At 42.9% G+C, this 24,760-nt stretch overlaps 1 protein-coding gene across 2 annotated transcripts in view; it reads left to right on the plus strand.

Annotated features, from left to right (window-relative positions):
- The window catches only part of LOC144500635 (acid-sensing ion channel 2-like), a 1,309,014-nt gene that overhangs the window by 798,213 nt on the left and 486,041 nt on the right, over positions 1–24,760 (plus strand). Inside the window, exon 1 of one of the 2 annotated variants that reach the window (XM_078223891.1) lies at positions 22,791–23,650. The exons of the other annotated variant lie outside the window; for it this stretch is intronic. Within the exon in view, the coding sequence (XP_078080017.1) occupies positions 22,961–23,650 (690 nt within the window). The 5' untranslated portion in view covers positions 22,791–22,960. Of the gene's footprint in view, positions 1–22,790; positions 23,651–24,760 lie in introns of those variants that run through there. 2 annotated transcript variants of the gene reach the window in all.

Below are 24,760 nucleotides of genomic sequence, written 5' to 3' on the forward strand. Positions count from 1 at the left end.
TTTAATAAAGTGGCTCATCATCACGTCAAGGGCAATTAGGGATGGGCAATAAATGCTGACCCAACCACTGGCACTCAGATCCTGTGAATGAATGAATTTAAAACAACTGTTGGAAGCAATGAATGTCCATCCATTCTGTGATCAGGAGGTTGGCTAAATGGACTCACTTCTTATGCTGTGCTCGACTGCTCATCCTGCCACTCATGAGGAGGTCCTAATGCCAGTGATTCACCAACCCAATTCAATTGTCTAATAATAAACTGGTGACTTTTCACCTTGGGCGAAACCAGGAAGTGGGATCTCCTCGGGATCAAGATCGCTCAAGATGGCATGCCTAGCATTTAGAATTCAGAACCAAGTCAACCTATAGGGGTGTACAGAGTGGCATACAATTGATGACTGATCGAGGCAGGCCAACAGAGGTCATGATTGGCCAGCCATCACTACACTGAAGGAGTAGAGATATGACTTAACAAAGAAAGAGTATGAATCAGAATTGGCAAACAAAGACTCTCCTTATATTTGATTTGATTTCTACTGTCACATGTATTGGGATACAGTGTAAAGTATTATTTCTTGCATGCTATAGAGACAAAGCATACCGTTCGTAGAGTACATAGGGGAGAGGGAAATGCGAGGGTGCAGAATATAGGGCTGGATTTTACTTGAGTGAGACCAGAAATTCTTCCCCGAGGTCAGAGATTTCCGTTGTCGGACCCTTGCCTGCTCCGTTTCCATGGTGGGTGAGGTGGTAGAGTTCTGGCCATAGTGTTCCAGTCATAGTTAGAGAAAGAGCAACTTAACATGAGGTAGGTCCATTCAAAAGTCTGATGGCAGCGGGGAAGAAGCTGTTCTTGAGTCAGTTGGTGCGTGACCTCAGACTTTTGTATCGTTTTCCCAATGGAAGAAGGTGGAAGAGAGAATGTCCGGAGTGCGTGGGGTCCTTGATTATGCTGGTTGTTTTTTCGAGGCAGCAGGAAGTGTAAACGGAGGATTTCTCCATGGATATGGATTATTTGGATTTCTCCGTGACTTCGTTCGGAGACTTAGTAACAAATACACCGGACTTCTACCACCTTGTGCGCCCGAGGCACGTAAGATCGCGCCCGAGGCCAACGGAGAATGCCATTCCGCGAGCCTCACCTGCCCCGACTCTGGGGCGGGAAAGACGGTAAAATTCCAGCCATAGTTTCTGGAGGTGGCATGCAACCGATTGATGAGGAACAAAAGGAAAATAGGTGTACGAAATGAACTTTGTAGTAATAAAGTACCTCTGAGATCTGAACACGTGTATCCCCCTAAAATCAGGCTCTGTTTTGATATTACTGTTGGGGGAGTGTAATTGAAGACCAGAGTTGCAGAACCGAGAGGATTGGAGTTATTATTATCAGAAACTTGTCACTGGCTTTAATTAAAAAATAAGCTACACAATCCTGTGTAGCCTTGCTGAAAGTCAGAGTGACTCCACTAGAGGTCATACTACATACACTACTGATAACAAGATTGCTTCCCAATTTTCTTTCCAAACGGATTAAACTTGGAGCATGTGATCTTGTCGAGATGCCATTGTATTGGCATCAAAGAATAATCGTAAGAGCCAGTAAACCATTACTCAGAGAAAATAAATTAGCGTCATCCCTGAAAAATTAGCATCATCCCTGTGTGCAAAAGGCCATCTGTTGCTTCCTGAACTGAAGAGGAAGTGGAATTATTTATGAGAATGTATCTTCTTTTGTCATTTCTCTTCAAAAATTCTAAATATTTGTTCCACGATCTCTTACTCGATACATTTTCTGGAATGTGGAACAATTTATTTGAAGCTGCAGCACAGATTTACAAGAAGCTTGGTAATTTGACAACCACTGAGCAATAAATTAGTGAAAATTCTTTACCTGTTTCACTAATAAAATGATGTTTTCTTTCCACTAAAAGACTATATGGGAGATTTTCCATTTTACAGCAAAGGTGTGGAGAGAGGACTACCTGCTTTTTCATTCATTTCAAAAGGACTAGAATACAAAAGCACTTCTGAGCCTTGATAAGGCTCTGGTCAGACCACATTTAGAATATTGTGAGCAATTTTTGACCCTGTATCTAAGGTCCAGAAGAGGTTCATGAAAATGATCCATGGAATGAAAAGCTTGACGTATGGGGAGCGTTTGAGGACTCTGGGTCTGTACTCGATGGAGTTTAGAAGGATGGAGGGGGGATCTCATTGAAACTTACAGCATACTGAGAGACATGGATAGAGCGGACGTTGGAAGATGCTTCCATTGATAAGAGATCCGAGGGCACAGCCTCAGAGTAAAGGGACAACCCTTTAGAACTGAGATGAGGAGGACTTTCTTCAGCCAGAGGGTGGCAAATCTGTGGAATTCATTGCCACAGAAGGCTGTAGAGGACAGTTCATTGAGTGTATTTAAGACAGAGATAAATAGCTTCTTGATTGGTAAGGGGATTAAAGGTTACGGGAAAAAGACGGGAGAAGGTGGTTGAGAAACATATCAGCCATGATTGAATGGTGGAGCAGATTCGATGGGCTGAATGTCCTAATTCTGCTCCTATATCATATGGTCTTATGGACTTTTTTTTCAAGGTCTATTCATCTGTACAATTACAGAGTGCCCTCAGCATTGATTATCACACATCTTTGATGAGATGATAAGTAACGTAGATGCAAAACAGTTTAATACCTTGAAGAAGTTTGCCAAGGTAAGTGCCTAGCAAGATTGTCATTTTACATTGGAATGGCAGCAATACACTTACACCAGGCACTTAGGCCCACAGGATACTCATTCAAAGTGAACCCTTTTATCTATATATGGGCCCTGGAACTCTCTGCCTAACTACACTATGGGTCCTACACCACATGGACTGTAGTGGTTCACAAAGGCCTCCTTCTCAAGGGCAATTAGGATGGGCAATAAAAATGATGGCCAAGTCAGTGATGCCCATATCACATGAAAAGAATTCACAAATCCATCACTAGCCAAGTGATTTGCATGAATAACATACCTTTCACATTTCACGCAAAATAGTTAACCTACTTAAGGTTACAGAATCTTCATGAAGATTGACTGAATGGTATCCAACACCCTACAACATGGTAGCAGGGTATGGGAAAAACGAAACTTTCACAAAAAATGCAGAGTAAAGTTAAAATCCGGCCAGACTAAAGAAAACGTCGAAGAAGCATTCTAACTTCAAGGAAAGTTTGAGAAGCAGCTGAGCAGAAAAAAAATTGCCAGGGAAAAACTAAAAAAAAACGCTTGGAAGCTGAAGGCAGAACTTTAAAATTTTTAATTGCAGCCGAAGACTTTCTTGGAAGCCCAGCTTTAATTGCCAGAGTTCAGAGTCAGGCAACCTAGCAGGGGTGAGCTGAAGCTTTGAAGTTCCAGGATAAAGTAAGTCCTGAGAAACTTTGAAATAGATTATTTGGTAAGAAATTGCCACTTAAAAACTCAGTCAGAAAAAACAGATTCCAGAGTCAGCTCACTCCGAGATCAATTTGGAAGAATTACAACTAAAGAATCAGCTTTAAAGGTCAGCAAAGAGCAGGATTCAATGCTTTGGTGAAACTGAAGCGTAGCACTTAAATTGAGAAGTTTGCAGCCAATTGATCCATGCAGTGACTGTTTAACCATTTTTCAGCTTCAGAGAACTATTAAAAGCCTTTGATGAATATTTTAATCTTTAATTCACGGAGTGCACAGAGTTTAAAAACAAAACCCCCCAGTAAGACAATACTTGAGTAAACCACATGAGGGCACCAGAGAGGCAGGGAACTTACCAGAAGTCCCAACACATCACCTGAACTATAACAGCAGGTGACAGTGTGGAGTGACAGATGGCTTGGGTATGATTGAATGAAAGCTATCTCATGAAACCCAAAACAAACAAATGCTGCAAAAGGAAAATGAAAAAGACTGGAAAATGTTTATATAAGAATTTCATTGGAACATTTGAGACTCATGATTCAAGCTGAGTATATACCTTTGAAAACACATTAGACACTAAAGTTGTCAATGACTCAAATTGTTCAAGATCTGAACAAAATTTTGAGGCGTCATAGAAGTACAAGAAAGGGACTACCGAACTGAAGAAAATGGTAGAACGTTTGGAAGAAATATTATATTTCCAAGGTGATATATATAGAGAAGAAAACCAAATACATAGAATGGCAAGAGAGAGTCGACGCTCTCACAAAAGAGTGTGAGGAGTCTCAAAAACAATAGCAGAAGCACATTTACAGAATGTGAGCTTAAATGATAGAACAGAGGAATTATACTCCAACAAGGAAAAGCTGATCGGTGGAGAGAATCAACTTTCACGTTCCAAAGATGCATTTGATCAGGAAAAATTAGAAATAATAAGAACACTGAAATGTTGCTCACAGGAAGTAGAAGACGCAAAGAGGACTTGAAATGCTTAAGTGGTGAACTTAAAGAAACAAGTTCAACAAAACAAATCTTCAGTTAAAACTTGAACTTCAAGCACCAGAAGTTTATAGTAAACATCGTGAAAAATGCTGGGAACAAGAGAAGGAATTGTTGATGAATCGGGACAGTTGCTTGAAAGCAGAATTAACTACAATAATGGATGAACTTCTTGAACTCTGGTCCAATCTGAACAGCATGAAGGAGGACATACTGAGTACTGAAGAGCAAATCCAGACTTTCAAAGCAATAAATGTGAGTTCCACTGAACATATTGAAGAGCTGAATTGAAAGAGTCTGAGGGGTAGTCAGTGATGATGGAACAAAGATTCTGAAAAGAACAATACCCAGGAAAAGTCGTTGAGATTATACGAACGATCTGCAGATAACTCCGAAAGAAAATCAACAGAGTTGTTGCTCAGCTGAATGAAAAGATCTACAAGCTCAAAAAAAGAACTGGAAAAGAAGAAAGTAATAAAACTGACTAAATTTACAAAATAAGTGGGAATGTAGATTTTATTGTTGAAACTTGAAGTTCCATATGTCACGGCAAGCTGCATGATGAACGGCAAGAAGAAAGCACTACGGGGATGAGCACAGCATTTGTCCAACCTGGAACAAAATAGGATAAATCAACCACCACCTACCACCACATCTGCCAAATTGATGAAAAGTGGTTCAATAACAAGAAAGAGAAAAAGAGGATGAAAAGACACCCAGATACCAGAACAACCTCCAAAGCAAAATAGTTTACTCATGATGACAAAGCCTACCATTCCTCCGACAGTAGTGTGAATGAGACATGGAAGATATCTCAATCTTCCAGACTGTCTGAACCTCTGAACTCAGAGTTGAACTGGGGGGGTGGGGGGGGGAATGGGGTGGCAATAATTATGTAAATTTTGGTAGGAATAACAGCAAAATTGATTTAAATGGCAAAAAGAATTGCAGCATGCTGCTGTGCAGAGGGACCTGGGTGTCCTTGTGCAAGAATCACAAGGAGTTGGTTTGCAGGTGCAGCAGGTAATTAAGATGGCAAATGGAATTTTGTCCTTCATTGCTAGAGGGATGGAGTTTAAAAACAGCGAGGTTCTGTTGCAGCTGTATAAGGTGCTGGTGAGGCCACACCTGGAGTACTGTGTACAGTCTTGGTCTCCTTACTTGAGAAAGGATATACTGGCACTGGAGGGGGTGCAGAGGAGTTTCACTGGACTGATTCCGGAGTTGAGAAGATTGGGTTATGAGGAGAGACTGAGTAGACTGGGGCTATACTCATTGGAATTCAGAAGAATGAGGGGAGATCTTATAGAAACATATAAGATTATGAAAGGAATAGATAAGATAGAAGCAGGGAAGTTGTTTCCACTGACAGGTGAAACTAGAACTACGGGGCATGGCCTCAAATTAAGGGGGAGCAGATTTAGGACTGGGTTTAGGAGGAACTTCTTCACACAAAGGGTTGTGAATCTGTGGAATTCTGTGGACCAGTGAAGCAGTTGAGGCTACCTCATTGAATATTTTTAAGGCAAGGATAGATAAATATTTGAACAGTAAGGGAATTAAGGGTTATGGTGAGCAGCGGGTAAGTGGAGCTGAGTCCACGAAAAGATCAGGCATGATCTCATTGAATGGCGGAACAGGCTCAAGGGGCCAGATGGCCTACTCCTGCTCCTGGTTCTTATGTACTTATGTTCTTAAATACATGGGGTAACCTAGAATAACTTGAAATGCATTGGATAAATACTTGCTGGTGGATGTAGTCTGGCACATGTAGGGTTAATGTGGGACTGAATAAAGTAGCATCCACACAGTGATGTGAGAGAACATGTGACTCATAACTAGGAATCAGTTTAGTATTGGAGGGAGCTGTGTGCCCAAGCAAGCATGGAAACAGCTTTTAGCTTGAATCTTTACTGTATACATGCTTTTAGTTCTTGTAGTTAATAAATATCTAGACTTAATCTACTTAAGACTACAAAAACTTCATTAAGACCTACCAAATGGTATTCAACATACTCCAATACTTAGCACCTCAGAGAGTTTCATAGAGAGCCATCATGCCAGGAAAGTCGCAAGTCCATACAATTCCCAGCCAGCTTACAAGGCAACACCTAGAGGTGCATTAGATCAAACTATTGGAGACACTCATACCAATAACGTAACTGTTTACCACACAGAAGGAGGCCATTTGGCCCATACTGTCCGTGTTGGCTATCCGAATGAGCCATTCACTAAGTGCCATTATCCTGGATTCTCCCTGTCACCTTGCATGTTCTTCATCTCCACTCGCTGCTGTGTGAAAAAGTTTTTTTCTCTTGTCACTTCTGCTTCTTTTGCTAATTGCTTTAATCTGTGCCCCCTTATTCTCAATCCTTTCACATGGGAGGGGGGGCGGAGGGGAGCAGCAATCTGTCACTCATGGAGAGCATAGGGTAAAAAAAAGTATGAAACACCAATTGAGAAATAAATAAGTGTGACTGGATTTTGACCTTGGTGTGTCATGTTCACTTGTGCACATTTAGTATACATGTGGCATGGGGAATCAAGTAGAGGACAATAGTTTAATGCACCATTTTCACTGGTAGCATCGATGCGGCAGTGATTGTTTTGCGATGACTTACATTTTTAGTTGAATTTGTTGTCTATTTCATGTCAATAGGTTCATCTTTCCTTGACACAGCTAACACCTGTTTGGCCTCAGGCTGATTGGTTCTGACATCAGACTCTTCCTAAACCACCACATATGTCTGCTTCATAGTTCTTGGTAACATCAGGATTATACAGCATATATAATATCACTATCATTTTAAGTCCCTTTTGGGATTGCATTGAAGACCTCTGGACTTTTCCAGATAGCAAAACATTTGTTTCACCATTTTTCATTTTATGCTCTATCTGTCCCCTGTGGAGACACGCGTCACATTACTTTTAATGCAAATTTTGGATTCCACATATTGCAAATTCCCTAGTGACCCAAAACCTACCTTTCTAGGCTAGAAATTCCTCGAAACAATGATAGTGCTGCAAGTTGATATTGAATAAGTTGTGGCTACTTCCAGTGTACCTGGCATCCACCAAAGTAATTGGGATGGTTCATGTTAGTTCCATTGGAATGAGTAGATTGACCATTGCCCAACCTGTTCCACCAGCTGTAACCAGCAAATTAATCACACTTACGTTACTGTGAATTTGGATAAAAGCACAGTTTCCAAGATGCTTTCTTTCTGTCTGCACAGAATGTGTGCTAAGTTGACAAAATCTGCACCTGCTTGTTGTGACTAATTTATTACAGTTACTTCAATAGACTTGCCAGCTTCAAACTTCCAATCTCATGATGAACTCTGGCAAGGAGCAATGTGCAGTGAATGAAGTGAACACTTGATCACTTTGGGGACTTTGATGCATTTCTCCATGCCAGACTTACCATCAGGATCAGATTCCTTCCCCTCTCCCATGAAATGATTATGAAAATAGGCACCTTCCAATGGGTTTCCTCTCTCACACTCCTGCATCTCATCTTTTGGTAAATGATATTGTTCTTACACTGTTGTACTCTTTCCGCTGCAAAGAACAAAGAACAAAGAAAATTACATCACAGGAACAGGCCATTCGGCCCTCCAAGCCGGCACCGACCATGCTGCCCGACTTAACTAAAACCCCCTACCCTTCCGGGGACCATATCCCTCTATTCCCATCTCATTCATGTACTTGTCAAGACACTCCTTAAAAGTCACTACCGTATCCGCTTCCACTACCTCCCCCGGCAACGAGTTCCAGGCACCCACCACTCTCTGTGTAAAACATCTGCCTCGTACATCTCCTTTAAACCTTGCCTCTCGCACTTTAAACCTGTGCCCCCTAGTAATTGACTCTTCCACCCTGGGAAAAAGCTTCTGACTATCCACTCTGTCCATGCCTCTCATAATCCTGTAGACTTCTATCAGGTTTCTCCTCAACCTCCGTCGCTCCAGTGAGAACAAACCAAGCTTCTCCAACCTCCCCACATAGCTAATGCCTTCCATACCAGGCAACATCCTGGTAAATCTTTTCTGTACCCTCTCCAAAGCAACTGCTGTAACTCAATGGCCAACTCACTGCTGAACCTCAATGGCCATCTCACTGCTGAACCTCAATGGCCAACTCACTGCTGTACTTCAGTGGCCATCTCACTGCTGTACCTCAATGGCCATCTCACTGCTGTACCTCAATGGCCAGCTCACTGCTGTACCTCAATGGCCAATTCATTGCTGTACTTCAGTGGCCATCTCACTGCTGTACCTCAATGGCCAACTCACTGCTGAACCTCAATGGCCATCTCACTGCTGAACCTCAATGGCCAACTCACTGTTGTACCTCAATAGCCAACTCACTGCTGTACTTCAGTGGCTATCCCACTGCTGTACCTCAATGGCCAACTCACTGCTGTACCTCAATGGCCAACTCACTGCTGAACCTCAATGGCCAACTCACTGCTGAACCTCAATGGCCATCTCACTGCTGAACCTCAATGGCCATCTCACTGTTGTACTTCAGTGGCCATCTCACTGCTGTACATCAATGGCCATCTCACTGCTGTACCACAATGGCCAACTCACTGTTGTACCTCAATGGCCAACTCACTGCTGTATCTCAATGGCTAACTCACTGTTGTACCTCAATGGCCATCTCACTGTTGTACTTCAGTGGCCATCTCACTGCTGTACATCAATGGCCAACTCACTGCTGTACCACAATGGCCAACTCACTGCTGTACCACAATGGCCAACTCACTGTTGTACCCCAATGGCCAACTCACTGTTGTACCTCAGTAGCCAACTGACCGCTGTACCTCATTCTTATTTCTGTTCCTGGTAGTCATTCTCTGTCCTGGCCATCGGTTACCAATTTTTTTTCTGGTTCTCTGATTAACAGACATCATTGATAGGCAGCACAGTGGCACAGTGGTTAGCACTGCTGTCTCACAGTGCCAGAGACCTAGGTTCGATTCCTGGCTTGGGTCAATGTCTGTGCAGAGTCTGCACATCCTCGCTGTGTCTGTATGGTTTCCTCTGGGTGCTCCGGTTTCCTCCCACAGTCTGAAAGACGTGCTGGTTTGGTGCATTGGCCATGCTAAATTGTCCCTCAGTGTACCCGAACAGGCGCCGGGGTGTGGAGACTGGGGGATTTTCACAGTAACTTCATTGCAGTGTTAATGTAAGCCTACTTGTGACACTAATAAGCAAACTTTAATCTTTCACACTATTTGTACACAAACCCATGTATAACGAATGACCTCTGTTCTGAGACCCTGAAGATCTGCAGTGAACATATTTCAAGGCCATCTTGTATTTAAGTTAGCTGGCTTCACTAAACCATTGTGGAGAAGTGACAATTCTGTGCCCTGTAGGCCTCAGGTCTGACTACAAGCAAACCCTCCTATGTTCCTGCGGCACTCTGCTGCTTCTTATTGGCTGGCATTCTAAACAAGAATCGTATGCTTCGAGCCATGATTCTTCCCAATGCAAGCTGACAGTTAAACTTGAAGCAATAAAAAGGAAGATGGTTGTTGGCGCTGACATTTCCAATGATAAAATAAAATGTTGCAATCAGCCACAGGAATATATACTGTATCAGCCCTCACCATCACTGCACCTCTCCACAATGAAATTCGGCAGCCTGTTCCACAAACTGAGCAGCTGCTGCCATCAGCTGTTCTGTCTGCACAAGCCTCAGGGTGCACAGACACAGGAACCACTGGACACATTTGTCTGGTAAACTTTATTGTGCAAGTTTGAGGACTTCTTTCCATGGTCTATGCCTTAGGCTGCTTTTGGATATCTATAATACATAACAGCTATGGGACATATTTTAATAACATTGATTAATTTTATTATTGGATGTAGTAGCATAAATTAACTCTGATTCTTATAATACATTTATAATTAAATGCCTGTGACTCTCACACTTACTTCCAGGATAACACCAATCACATACCACCCTATTTCCATAGAACAGTATTTCCTTCAACTCACTCTGAGCAACACCACAGGACATCGGCTAGTAATGTATTTTAAGCAATTTCTGTAAGTGCAACAATTCCTGTAAATGCAACACTTTTTAATCACTATTTTTTCCATTGCACTTTTCCACAAATCTTTGTCATGATTTTTGCAACTGAACTTTGCCTCATTCATTAGGGCGGCACGGTGGCACAGTGGTTAGCACTGCTGCCTTACAGCACCAGGGACCCAGGTTCAATTCCTGATTTGGGTCACTGTCTGTGTGGAGTTTGCACATTCTCCCCACGTCCATGTGGGTTTCCTCCGGGTGCTCCAGTTTCCTCCCACAGTCCAAAGATGTGCGGGTTAGGTGGATTGGCCATGCTAAATTGCCCGTTAGTGTCAGGGGGCTAGCAGGGTAAATGCATGGGTTATGGGGATAGGGCCTGGGTGCAGTTGTGGTCGGTGCAGATTCGATGGGCCCAATGACTTCCTTCTGCACTGTAGGAATCTATGATTCATCCTACCAAACAGAGTTGTTAAGATGTATGCTTTATCTAAATGTTCTTGCAATTGATTGGGGGATATAAATTTATGCCGAGCTAAGTTCATTTCTTTTTTAGCTATTGAGAGACATGCATATATTTTGACTATGTTTCACTGATAGTATTTTATTGGAAAAGTAGAAAGCTCCTGTTATCAATAGTGCACAAATCGATGACCCTGCCAACTTTCCAAAGTGATTGAATAAGATTTGAAGCAAAGTGAGAATAAAAGGAAAATAGAAAGACTTATATTAGTATAGTCTGATAGATGCCAACAGGACTCCTCAAAGTGCTTTACAATGAAGTAGATTCATATTGTAATCTAGGAAACAGCCAATGTGCAAAAAGCAAACTCCCGCAAACAGCAATGTGATAATGTTCAGATCATCTCTGTTTTTGTGAAGCTGATTGAGAGATAAATATTGGCCATAACACCAGGGATAACTCCCCTGCTCTTCTTTCAAGTAGCACCATGGAATATTTTATATCCACCCCAGCAGGCAGATGGGGCTTTGGTTTTATTATATCATCCTAAAGATGGCGGCATGGCGACACAGTTAGCACTGCTGCTTGACAGCACCAGGGAGCCGGGTTCAATTCCAGCTTTGGGTAACTATCTGAGCGGAGTCTGCACATTCTCCGCCCACCGCCCCCCCCCCCCCCCCCCCGCCCCACCCCACCTCGTGTCTGCGTGGGTTTCCTCCAGGTGCTCCGGTTTCCTCCCGCACTCCAAAGATGTGCGGGTTAGGTTGATTGGCCATGCTAAATTGCCCCTTAGTGTCAGAGGGCTTAGCAGGGTAAATATGTGGGGAAACGGGGATAGAGTCTGGGTGCAATTGTTGGTTTAGGTTCGATTAGCTGAATGGCCTCATTCTGCACTAGAGGGATTCTATGATTCCAACTGGGCAACACTCCCTCAGTGCTGCATTGGAGTGTTGGCCTTAATTTTTTGAGCTCAAGCCCTGGAGTGGGATTTGAACCTGAAGCTTTTTGTGACTCGGATCACCTCAAACTTTTATATTTCACAAGAATGAAACCTTGTACTCCATTGATTAGAGCTTTTGTTTCATAGTCTTAAGTTGTCTTAAAATATCAACTAAATATTTTCACAAAGATGGTTATAAGCCTTTAGAAGTCCCATCTATGTAGTCGGAACTTGTGTGGTTTGGTGAATTTTCCAACATATAAGTCGGTGGTAAAAGGGAACCCTTTTATCCTGTGAAGGTTTATGACTTTCTTTTACTTCAGAAGACTTGAAAGCAAAGTAGAAATAGAATTTTTCAAGATGTATTTCAGTTGCATTTAATGTTTAAAATATTATAAATGATTTATGTACTAACCTCAAAGACATTTCTTTTTCTTTTGTTGACATGTAGAAAACAAAAGAAACTATATTTTTTCTCTGTGAAAAAAGCCAGGGAATTTCAATTTGTTTCAACAAGAGATTTAAATCTGCTTGGAAAATATATTTGAAATAATGGATTATATTAATCATGGTTAACATCCTGATTGCTTCATTTTGGCTTCAAATTTGGTGATTATTTTTTCCCTTCTCATGTACAGACAGTGTACAACGGTTGATTGTAAGCATCTTTTTGTATAATAGATCTAAAGAATTCAAACGTTGTGAGATAATTGAATTGTCATAGAATCATAGAATCCCTGCAATGCAGAAGGAGGTCATTCGGCCCATCGAGTCTGCACCGACAACAATCCCACCCAGGCCCTAACTCCATATATTTACCCCGCTAATCCCTCTAACCTATGCATCCCGGGACACTAAGGGGCAATTTGGCATGGCCAATTCACCTAACCCACACATCTTTGGACTGTGGGAGGAAACCAGAGCACGTGGAAGAAACCCACGCAGACACGGGGAGAATGTGCAATCTCCACACAGACATTAACGAAGCCAGGAGTCGAACCCAAGACCCCTGAAGCTGTGAGGCAGCTGTGCTAACCACTGTGCCACCGTGCCACCCACCTTGGTATAAAAACCTCGATAAATGTAAACCATGAATTTTGGGATGTTTTCTGAGGTAAATAAAGGACTATACAAGGAATCCTCACGATTTACAACAAAACAGGCAACTGAGAACATCCCAGAATTATTTTTTTTATTCATTCGTGGGATATGGGACAACACTGGCTGGCCAGTATTTAGTGCCCATCCCTAGTTGCCCTTGGAGGGCAGTTGAGAATCAACCGCATTGCTGTGGCTCTGGAGTCACATGTAGGCCAGTCCAGGTAAGGACGGCAGATTTCTTTCCCAAAAGGACATTAGTGAAACAGATAGGTTTTTCCTACAATCAACCTTGGTTTCATGGTCATCAGCAGATTCTTAATTCCAGATTTTAAAAAAAATTAAATTCAAATTCCACCATCTGCCATGATGGGATTCAAACCCAGATCCCCAGAACATGAGCTGAGTTTCTGGATTAATAGTCTAACGATAATACCACTAGGTCATCGCCTCTCCACGATGTTTGGAAACCATGCCTCCCTTTCCAAATATGGAAAGTTACTAACAGCACAAAAAGGGTTTCTTGGTGAACAGGGAGTCCCCAAATTCCTGGGCCCGGGAATGCAATTGATGTGGGAAGACCAGAATTTGGACGGAGGAACCTGGTTCCACCAGAGTGGCCCTTTCGCTAAATTGCCAAATTCCACCAGAAATTTTGCTTCACATGATCCCATTATTAGAAGTGTTTGGATTGGTGGGATGATATCATCCATCGAAACATCTGTTATGTCTTGCCTCTATTGCTTCCAACTCTTAAGTACTATGACTGCTGAGGAAGATGGTCCTGTAATGGCAAAGATTGTAGAAATCATAGAATTCCCTCATTGCATAAGGAGACCATTTCGACCATCGAGTCTGCACAAACCACAATCCCACCCAGACCCTATCCCTGTAACCCCATGTATTTACCCTACTAATCCCCCTGTCACTAAGGGGCAATTTAGCATGGCCAAAAAAAAAATCAACCTAACTGCACATTTTTGGAGCGTGGGAGGAAACCAGAGCACACAGAGGAAACCCACGTAGACATGGGGAGAATGTGCAAACTCCACACAGACAGTGACCTGAGGCCGGAATTGAACCCAGGTCCCTGGCGCTGTGAGGCAGCAGTGCCACCGTGCCGCCCCAACAACTAACTCTCATCAATGTTTTGAACAAGCAAGGCAGAGGTGCTGCACATCCCCAGAATTTTATGGCTTAATTACGTTCTATTATATAATGTTTTAAAACTGCATTAGTAATTAACTTTTAAACATGTAGGGGGTACTTTTTTGTGGAAATTTATGTTGAGTAGAGATTACATAAATTGGTAAACACAACAATCGGGTAACAAGTACATAAAACAAACTTAAAGGAGCAAGTACTCAACAACTGGAAATGCCGAGGTTCGATGCTACTGAGAAGGACACTGATCCGGATCACAGTCCAGAGGAGCTGCCTGGTTGTTTGAAAGGAAGCAAGTGCAAGTTAGGTTGTGCTCATCCCTCCGTCTCCCAAAGTCAGTTGGACCTGAGTGTAACCTCTGAAAGCTGCCAAATCCTAACAAGCTGCTCAATATTACCAGAGCCCGCTTCATGCAAATGCTGCTGTAGCCTGGAAATCCCTTTCACAGTCCTTTTGAATCATTGGCCTTCCTGCAACTTACTGTTGGTTCTTTGGATAGACTTCTGAAGGCTTCAAGACTCTAGAATACACTGAGGGGGCAGAGTGGCAGTGTTCTCATATCATGGGACCCACTCCTTTGTTATTACCCTCAAATGTTAAGATCCTTGTTTCTTAAGAAAATAGAGAGTGAACCATTCAGCCCCTTCAATTAGATCATGGCTGATCTGTACCTCAACTCCACTTGCCCACCTCATCTCCATATTCCTTGATACTATTCTGAAAAATATATCAATCTGTCTTGTAACCATAAAATGCCCCAATATCGATCATCTGTTTTCAAGATAATTCTAGATTTCTAACCTTTGTGTGTAAAAGAGTTTCCCAATTTCCCTCCTAAATTTTTAATTTCTATCTCCTCATTTTTGATTACCCTATTGGGGAAATAATTTATCTTTTTCTATGTGACTGTACCCTTTTACTATTTTAAACACAGATCATCCCTCAATCTTCTGCATGCAAGGAATAAGAGCAAAGCTTAATTCCATGCTCTAAGCTGTGGTATCATTCTGGTGAACCTGTACAATGCAGCCCTACCAAGGCCAATATGTCTGTCCTAAGGTGCGATGCCCAAAACTGAATGAAGTACTCCAGTACAGCATAAATCCCTCCTCTTGTAATCTGGCCCTTTTGAGATAAAGATCAATACCCCTTTCCCCATTTCAATTGCTTTTTGTACCTACCTACTAATTTTCAATAATTTGTCTACCTGAACTTTGAAATCTCTCCACACTTGTATAGTAATTGTTTCACACCGTTTTAGAAAATATTCCGATTTATTTTTCTTGCGTCTACATTGGGCTCCCACTTAACCCACACTAAACTCCATCTGCCATACTTTTCTCAAATGCTTAATCTTTCTATCCTCTTTCTACTCACATCTGCACTGTATAGTCTCCCTCCCAATGTAGTGCCATCCAAAAATATGGATATATGACTCATTACTCCTGCATCTAATAATTAATAAACATAGTGAAAAGGATGGCATGGTGGCAAGGTACCTCACAGCAGCCGGGTTCGATTCCCAGCTTGGGTCACTTCCTATGCGGAGTCTGCACATTCTCCCTGTGTCTGTGTGGATTTCCTACCATAGTTCGAAAGATATGCTGGTTAGGTGCTAAATTCTCCCTCAGTGTACCTGAGCAGACAATTCAGGGATTTTCACAGTAACGTCATTGCAGTATTAATGTAAGCCTGCCTGTGACATTAATAAATAAAGTTAAGTTGATGCCCCAGAACAGATCAAGGGGAACACCGCTTGTCACGTCATGCTTATTTGAGCACATACCCCTTATATCCCCACACTCCATCTCCTGGTTTGCACCCAATTCCAAGCATTGCATTACTAAGAAAAATTGCATTGGCCTAAATGGCCTGCTTTATTTACCGTTGAGCTGTATCCTGGTTTATTTGGAGCACTCATAAATCTATTGAATTTCATTCAATACTGTAGCACCTACAACATGTGCAGCTTGCTAATGGGAACATTCCAGTAATGTAATTATTGATAGTCAGTTTAAAGAGGTTACAATTGCAGCCCATGTTTTTTCTGGTGCATTTGGAACACCAGAGCAAAGAATGTCATACAATAAATACATTCTCCTGCCTACCTGTGGCTGTTGATTTAAACTGGTATTACAGACAAAGGCTTTGACAATCCACTGGGAGAATTACTAGTATTGTTCCCATCAGCATCCTCTAGTAACTTACCTAGCCAGAATTTGTGGAATCAAAGTAGCGCACTTAACTGGCATGGGACAAATGGGTGCAAATGCCATTCTTGGACACTGCTGGTGCATCCACCAGGCTGCAATGGAAAAATCCAGCACTTGGAAGGGGTGTTGCTCAAGCCATTCCCCAGACCCCACGCAGACTTCACCTGGATGCTCTGTTGTAGAGAAATATGATTAAAAATCACAATATTCTTTCTGCAATTGGATGATTGCACTGTCCTTGTATAACATGTGTTAAGACTAGGTGAGAAGGAACAAACTGGCTCAGCTTTATTCAGCCACCTCAGTTGATCACAACAAAGATTTTTTGTAAAAAAAATGTTTTCCCCATTGGATACCTTTTCCAAATCCAAGTGTTTTTACATTTTTAATAAGGGGCCAATGAAACCAAGTTGCCTTGAGTTAAGAAGGAACAAGTTTAGTAGTTGCTAAACCTGAGAAAAAATAATAAAGGTGTGGTGACACACACACATAGATATCAAAAGTAAGTTAAGTTTGAATTCAAATAAAAGTTAAAAGAGTATGCGATTAAGTTCTTGGCTTATCTTTGAGGTGTACACTGCTGAACGTTGCAGCTGGCTGAAATGAACTGGCTTCCTTTAAAATCCTGGAGTTAAATTTTAATGACAACTTCTTTGCTATTAATTCTGTAACCCATTTCCCAGAAATCGATGAGTTTCTCTTGAAGTTCTTTCTGACGGAAACACACAATCTCTGTGAATGATTTTTAGACTGTTGTGAGATAGTGCTTTCCTCAGCTTTGAGAGGGAGAAAGAGTCCTTACAGCTTCCTTCAGCAGTTTTTCAACATGACTTTGAAGACTCCTCTCTGTTTCTGGCTTGGCAAAACCAGTTCTTCAGAAAACCTCCTGTCTGTATATTCCAAGAAATGTGATTAACATATCTTGCAGTCATTGTTGTAGAACAAATAATCCCATTTTTGATCTTTTTTCTCAAACCTTTGACAAACTTCCAGATAGTAGAGATAGGCTATTTTGTCCTCCACAGGTGGTTTGTGTGTCTGTTGATTATATCAGGTTCCCCATTGTCTTGCCTTGACAGAGTTACAGTTGATTAAAATAAAGCACTTTGCATTTTTTAAAGATTTTCTGTCAAGAGTCCCTCCCCCATATCATGTCAGGGCAGGTCTGCGGTGCAATCCATATAGGAAGTTTCCTGAAAGTGGTCAACTTATAATACCAGGCATCATGTGACTGGTGGCAGCCATCTTTGGTAGTTTTATTTCTTGTATTTAAAAAAATAAATGAAGCAGATTCTCTTTAAACAGTTCAGTAAGTTATGACTAGCTGGTGAAGGTAGAGGTAGATCTCACTCAGTAAAATTTCCCATTGCGGTGACACATGTTTATGTGGGAAATGCTGAGTAATAAAAAAGAAAACAATAAAAAGTAAGAAAACTTTTTTTTGCCACAGTAGGAGAAATATGTTTCCAATATTTTCAAGAATAGCTTGGGGGACTGGCTAATTTCTTTGCTACAAAGCTGCAAACATGTTTTTTTTTCAGAATTGGTGAACTGGAGGTGTCAATTATTTATGGAGGAAATGTGGTCAGATGCAGTTATGTGAGAGAACCTAATCTACATTTTAAAGGTTTTAGGTGCGGTAAAAACAAATGAAGTTAAATAGTCTCAGATGAAACAGGTCAGTAATGATAAAATAAATGTTTAGCAAGTGCCACTGAGTGTCTGATAGAAAAACTGGTGAACAAATATTCAGAATAATCAAAGGAAAAGCGGATTGTTATTTTTCCTGAAACATATTAAAGATAAGAATCAGCATTGAATGCTTCCACATCCTTCTTGTAGTGAGGTGACCAGAACTGCACACAATATTCCAAATGTGGTCTCACCAAGGTCCTGTACAGTTGCAGCATAACCCCACAGCTCTTAAACTCAAACCCCCTGTTAATAAACGCTAACACACCATAGGCCTTCTTCACGGCTCTATCCACTTGAGTGGCAACCTTCAGAGATCTGTGGCTATGAACCCCAAGATCTCTCTGTTCCTCCACATTCCTCAGAACCCTGCCGTTGACCCTGTAATCCGCATTCAAATTTTTCCTACCAAAATGAATGACATCGCACTTATCAGGGTTAAACTCCATCTGCCATTTTTCGGCCCAGCCCTGCGTCCTATCAATGTCTCTTTGCAGCCTACAACAGCCCTCCACCTCATCCACTACTCCACCAATCTTGGTGTCATCAGCAAAGGGCCTGTTCTGTGCTGTACTGTTCTATGTTCTATTCTATGTTGAGCATTCAGACAGCTGTGCATGTGACAAGTGCACTTTAGAAATAGTTTAGCTGCCAAGTATGGGATTTTTAAAAAAACAGCTGTATGTGATGGAAGGCAGATGAACAAGATGATACATATATGCATTTTAGCAGTATAAGATACAAAAGCAGATATTTTTAAAAATGTTAACACATCTCAGATTTCAGCAGAATTTATCCTGCGTTTCAAAGTTGAACAGTTTTCTAATGTGTGATGTCATGCAATGCTCAATTTCAAAGACAAACAACAGCAGTCTCGAACAATGTACAATACACCGGACAATCAGGAGAAGAACATGTTTTTCCTCCTCACATCTGGGTAGGACTCTATATTCTGTAGTTATAAGGTCACAGTAAGAGTTTTAACAACACCAGCTTAAAGTCTAACAGGTTTATTTGGTAGCAAATACCATTAGCTTTCGGAGCGCTCCTCCTTCGTCAGATGGAGTGGAAATCTGCTCTCAAACAGAAGGTTATAAGGTCACACCATCCCTCACTGAATTAGACTTTCTGAGAGCGGAATTTTCCCACCCACCCGCTATGGGGATTGTAGTGGGCGGGACAGGATAATGCAAAGGTCCGTTGACCTCGGGTGGGATTTTCCAGTCTTGGGGCGAGTGTGGCCAGAAAATCCCGATGACAGCTTATGCTTAGTGAAAACCCCTTGCCTGATAGTTGTACAATCATTCAGCACAGGAGGCCATTCAGCCAATCATGCCTTGTGCACTCTTTGAACAAGCTATCCAATTCATAGAATCACTACAATGCAGAAGGAGGCCATTTGGCCCATCGAGTCTGCACCAACCACAATCCCACCCAGGCCCTATTCCCGTAACCCCACACATTTGCCCTGCTAATCCCTTGACATTAGGGTCAACCTAGCATGGCCAATCAACCTAACCCGCACATTTTTGGACTGTGGGAGGAAACTGGAGCACTTGGAGGAAACCGACGCAGACACGGGGAGAATGTGCAGGCTCCGCACAGACAGTGACCAAGACCGGAATTGAACCCAGGACCTGGGTGCTGTGAGACAGCAGTGCTAACCATTGTGCCACCGTGCCGCCCACTGTCCTGCTCTTTCCTCATAGCTGTATCATTTCTTCTTTTTCAAGTGCATATTTTTTAAATATAAAGTTATTATTGAATCTGCTTCCAGGACCCTTCCACTTTCTAATGTAACAACAGTTCTGGATACTGGCTCACAGTCTCAGGTGGTGCACAGAGTCCTGTGCAGCACATTATGCTCGCTTGACTTTGTTTTCTTATGTTGCATCCTTGGATAACTAAGTACTTTACACATGAACAGGTGATGGAGGCCGAAGTGAAAGGAAGGCGGGACGATGGCAGATTAAATCTGTCGGAACCTAACTTTTTGTTTGCAAAGGATGGGAGAGAGGCTGGAGGAGTTGATTTGGAGATGCTGGACTATTTGAACCTCAGTGAAGGGGCCAACCACACAGCTCTCATTGCTCTACATTGTAGACATTGACAGTATAAAATTCATTAGGGGGAAATACAGTTTCGACAAAGCCTTTTAAAGCTGCCAGCCTTTACAAATTTTGAGCCAATGAATTACAGATAGTTAGATTCTCGACCAGTGAGGGTTTGTTTATTCTTTTGAGAGCGTTAGTAGTATCAGCTAAAACACAGGAAACAAGCTTGACTTCAGTATCTATGGATTAATTCGAATCCTAACACATTGAATTTATTTTGACCCCATAAGAAGGATTAATGTTGTGATGGTGAAGACAGATGAGGGATTAACATGTTTGGCCTTGAAACAAAGTTTAAGAGGAGTCTGCTTGTTTAATCAATGGTCCATTTGCAACCTATCCCTGCACACATTTCCTAAACTGACCAACTGGGGTTTAACAACAGCTTGGCGTCAGGCAGAGAGTTATTGCAGTTTTTTAAAAATGAAGATTTGCGGCAAAACCTATCAATTTCCCAGGTCTGCAGAGAAGCCGGGTCAGAATCTACAAGACAGTCTGTGGGTTAAAGATGGGGAGAGAAAATGGCTTGGCTCAGGACTCTAATATTAGGGAATGTCTATCACTTTCCAAATGAATTCAATCGTGTCCTCGGCTATGATGTCCAGTTATATAATATATATATATACACACACATACATAAAATATAAATCAAAGGGGATCCTGGCGTCCCGGGTACAGGTCCCCTGGAGGTGGAGATACACTGGGATGGCAGCCAAATGCGATCTGAACTCGCCAGAATTGCGCCTTTTGCATTCAGAAACAGGCACCACAAAGCATCCGCCGCAGATCTAGCGCAAAGGCTAGAGCGGGGAAACGCAACTTGAGAGGGGAATGTTGGAGGGAGAGAGAGATTGCTGCTTTAAACCTGCTGTCTGCTCACGTTGGGACCTGGCTCTGCCTCTGTGTGTGTGTGTGTGTGTGGATCCACCACAATGTGTGCTGGACAGGGATCTGAATAATGATCCAGTGGGATGGCAGAGAGAGACACAGCAACTCTCCAGGGCTCCCTGAGCGGTGATAAACTTGTCCCGGAGTGCGGACAGGCTCCACAAGCAGCGAACAGGTTAACATGACCGGAGCGTTGCTTTTTCCTCTCTCTCTGTTGAAGAATTAGAATTGCCTGGCTATGAATTAATCATTACCCACTTGCAGCCTATTGGCGAGGGCGCTCCCTGCCCTTTTTCACAATTGGTCGCAGCCACCCCCTCTCTCCCTCCTTTACACATTCGCCTGGCACCTGGCTCCTTCATTACACGGAGATCTTCAAAGTGAGAGAGGTTTTCTTGTGGCAGCCGCACCGCGGGCTTGGGGAGCGGGGGGGGGGGAGAGTGTGTTGCTGTAGACATGGAAACAAGTGAAGCCAGCCCGCAGCCCTCTCCATCAGCAGCCGAGGAGTGAGGAGCGAATGCAACAGAGAGAGACACGCACTCAGCACCGAATACAACAGAGACACACAGCAGCCCGGCAGCTTCCCGGCTCTGAGCCCCGCTCCAACTTCCCCTCCAAGGATGAAGCCGGTGCGGCGACTGAAAGAGAGAAGCGAGCGTGGGGAGGCAGACTGGTAACTACTGAGAGGCAGCGGAGTGTCTGAGCCAGCGGGCTGGAGGCAATGCAGCCCCCTGCCAGGGAGCGGCGGGCAGTTTCGCTGCCTTTCAACTCGGCAGCATGAGTTCCGTGTGAGTACATGTATATTTGTGTGTGTCTGAGAGAGAGTGAGGGGGTAAGTGTATACCCGGCAAAACACTAGCCAAGTACATGTCCATTTGTGTGTGTGAGAGGGGGTAAGTGTTTACCTGGCAGAACACTAGCAGAGTATATGTACATTTGTGTGAGTGAGGGGATTAGTGTACACCTGGCAGAACACTTGCAAAGTACATGTACGTTTGTGTGTGTGAGGGGGTGAGTGTATACCTGGCAGAACACTAGCAGAGTATATGTACATTTGTGTGAGTAAGGGGATTAGTGTACACATGGCAAAACACTAGCAGAGTACATGTACATTTGTGTGAGTGAGGGGATTAGTGTACACCTGGCAGAACACTTGCAAAGTACATGTACATTTGTATATGTGTGTGAGGGTTGGTGTATACTTAGCAGAGCACTAGCCAAGTACATGTACTATGTGTGTGTGGGAATGAGGGGGTTAGTGTATAGCTGACAGTGCATGTGCGGAGTACATGTACATTTGTGTGAGGGTTAGTGTATACTGAGCAGAACACGAACAGAGTACATGTACATTTGTGTGTGTAGGGGGTGGGGGTTAATGTATACCTGGCAGAATACTAGCAGAGTTCATGTACATTTGTGTGTGTGTGGGGTGGGGTGGGGGGGGGGGTTGATTAGTGTATACCTGGCAGAGGACACATACATTTGTGTGTGTATGTATGTGAGTGAGGTGATGAGTGTATACCTGACAGAACACTCGCAGAGTACATGTACATTTGTGTGTATGTGTGAGGGTGAGTGTATACCAGGCAGAACATTAGCTGAGTACATGTATATTTGTGTGTGTGAGTGAGTGAGGGGGTTGGTGTATTGCTGGCAGAGTACTCGTCCTGACCCAGGGCAGAAAGAAGCATTGATTAAAAGTTGATGAAATACAAAAGGGATTTAATTTTCTTGCAGATGGAGCTCACACGGTTCTAACTTGAAGCCTGTCAACTAGTGTGTGGAAAAGTTGGAGTGAAATCTCTGGCGAGTGGCCACCTGATTTCCCTTCCTCCCTCTCTCTCTCCCTGAGCTGCCTGAACTTGGATTTCGATGTTGTAGTCACTCCTTGCAGCCCAGCTGACTGAATGTGGGGGAGCAGATTTCAGTGTTGTCTTGAGGAAGTTGCGGCTGTTGGAGTGAGCCACTGGGGAGTCATGGCCTTGGAGGGTGCCCAGGAAGGCAGAGGCTCCCATGCCCACCCACAGGAGGTGGCAGCCCGAGGGAGGGGGCGACCTCAGAGCATTAAAGGGATAACACTGACCTTCGTGAAGCAGGCAAAAGTCCACGGGATCAAATACATCTGCTCGCAGCACTACTCCCTGCACCACCGGGTGGTTTGGTTCTTGGCTTTTTGCACCTCGTTGGGGTTTCTCATCTCCTGGTCCTCCAATCGCTTCCTCTATCTGCTCTCCTTCCCCTCCCACACCAGGTTCCACATGGAGTGGACCAAGGAGCTGAACTTCCCCGCCCTCACCATCTGCAACAATAACCCCATCCGCTTTTACCAACTGACCAAAAGTGACCTGTACTATGCGGGCCAGTGGCTGGGGTTGCTCACGGAGAACCGCACTGCCCGGCCTCTGGTCATTGAGCTCATCAAAGAGGACCGGCAACAGTGGTTCCAAAAACTTTCGGATTTCCGCCTCTTTCTGCCACCCCGCAGCTTTGATGGCATCAGCCTGGATTTCATGGACCGCTTGGGTCACCAGCTGGATGACATGCTTCTCTCCTGCAAGTACCGAGGGGACATGTGTGGACCGCAGAACTTTACCTCAGTGAGTCTTTGCTAATTCTTCTTTCTTTAAATAAAAAAATTGGAAATGTTGCCGTACTCTTGGCTTTATCCCCAAAAAACCTTGCTTGGAATTTTTACATTACTCTTCACCTTATACACCCCACCCCGGAAAAAAAATCATGGGAAGTTTTACATTACTCTTGAACTTATCCCAAATAAACCTTATTTGTAAATTTACATTACTTTTGACTTATCCTCAAAAAACCTTGCTTGTAAATTTTACATTACTATTGAGCTTATCTCAAAAAAAAACACCTTGTTTGGAAATTTTACATTACTTTTGACCTTATCCGCAAAAACCTTGTTTGGAAATTTTTCATTACTCCATCTTATCCCCCCCAAAAAAGTGTGGTGCATGCATTTTATGTCATATTCATGAGTGGGTTCCTGAATCTCACTGAAACGACCCAGCTGATGACTTGCTACATCCCAGCTGTTATTTCACATCATGTGACCGTATTAAACATCACGGAGCATTGAATGCAAAAAAAAATCAGTGCACGTGTTGTCTAACTGTGCTTAGTTTGATAGCTTTAAATTTAAGTCATGGAAGTTGCATGTTTAAAGGGAATGATTTTGATCAGTAACTGTTTGCTGTAGATGTATCAGAACGTGTCTGTGAAGCCCAAGGTATCAGCCCAGTGAGTTGCTGGGGTGGATTTCCTGAAACACTCTCATTCGACTTCACTGCAGTGTTGTGAAGCTGATGGCCAGGCCGATGGTGGTAAATGAACTCTTTGCTGGATTCCTGGGATCAAGGTGGACATGGCACCACACGCCATCAGTGTGGTCATGGTTTTTCCCAGCACCTTGAAGCGATCCAGGTCCTTCAAAGAGATGTGATCACTCCAGAAAACTGAAAAATAGCCCACTCCACAAACCGCTTCTATATTTCTATATTGGTTGATAAGAAAGTATTGGCAACAACAGATCTAAACTATTGTGATGCTCTTGTTGTGCTGTTAATGAATATGGATTGTGAAAATTATATTTTTATGTAGACACAGCTTGTGGTGTCAGATACCATTGCGGTTCATTACAAACAACTGTCACAACAATATTCTTGGTCACACTACTAGCATACCAATGC

Source organism: Mustelus asterias, chromosome 11 (assembly GCF_964213995.1).
Source record: "Mustelus asterias chromosome 11, sMusAst1.hap1.1, whole genome shotgun sequence".
Classification (NCBI taxonomy): Eukaryota; Metazoa; Chordata; class Chondrichthyes; order Carcharhiniformes; family Triakidae; genus Mustelus; species Mustelus asterias.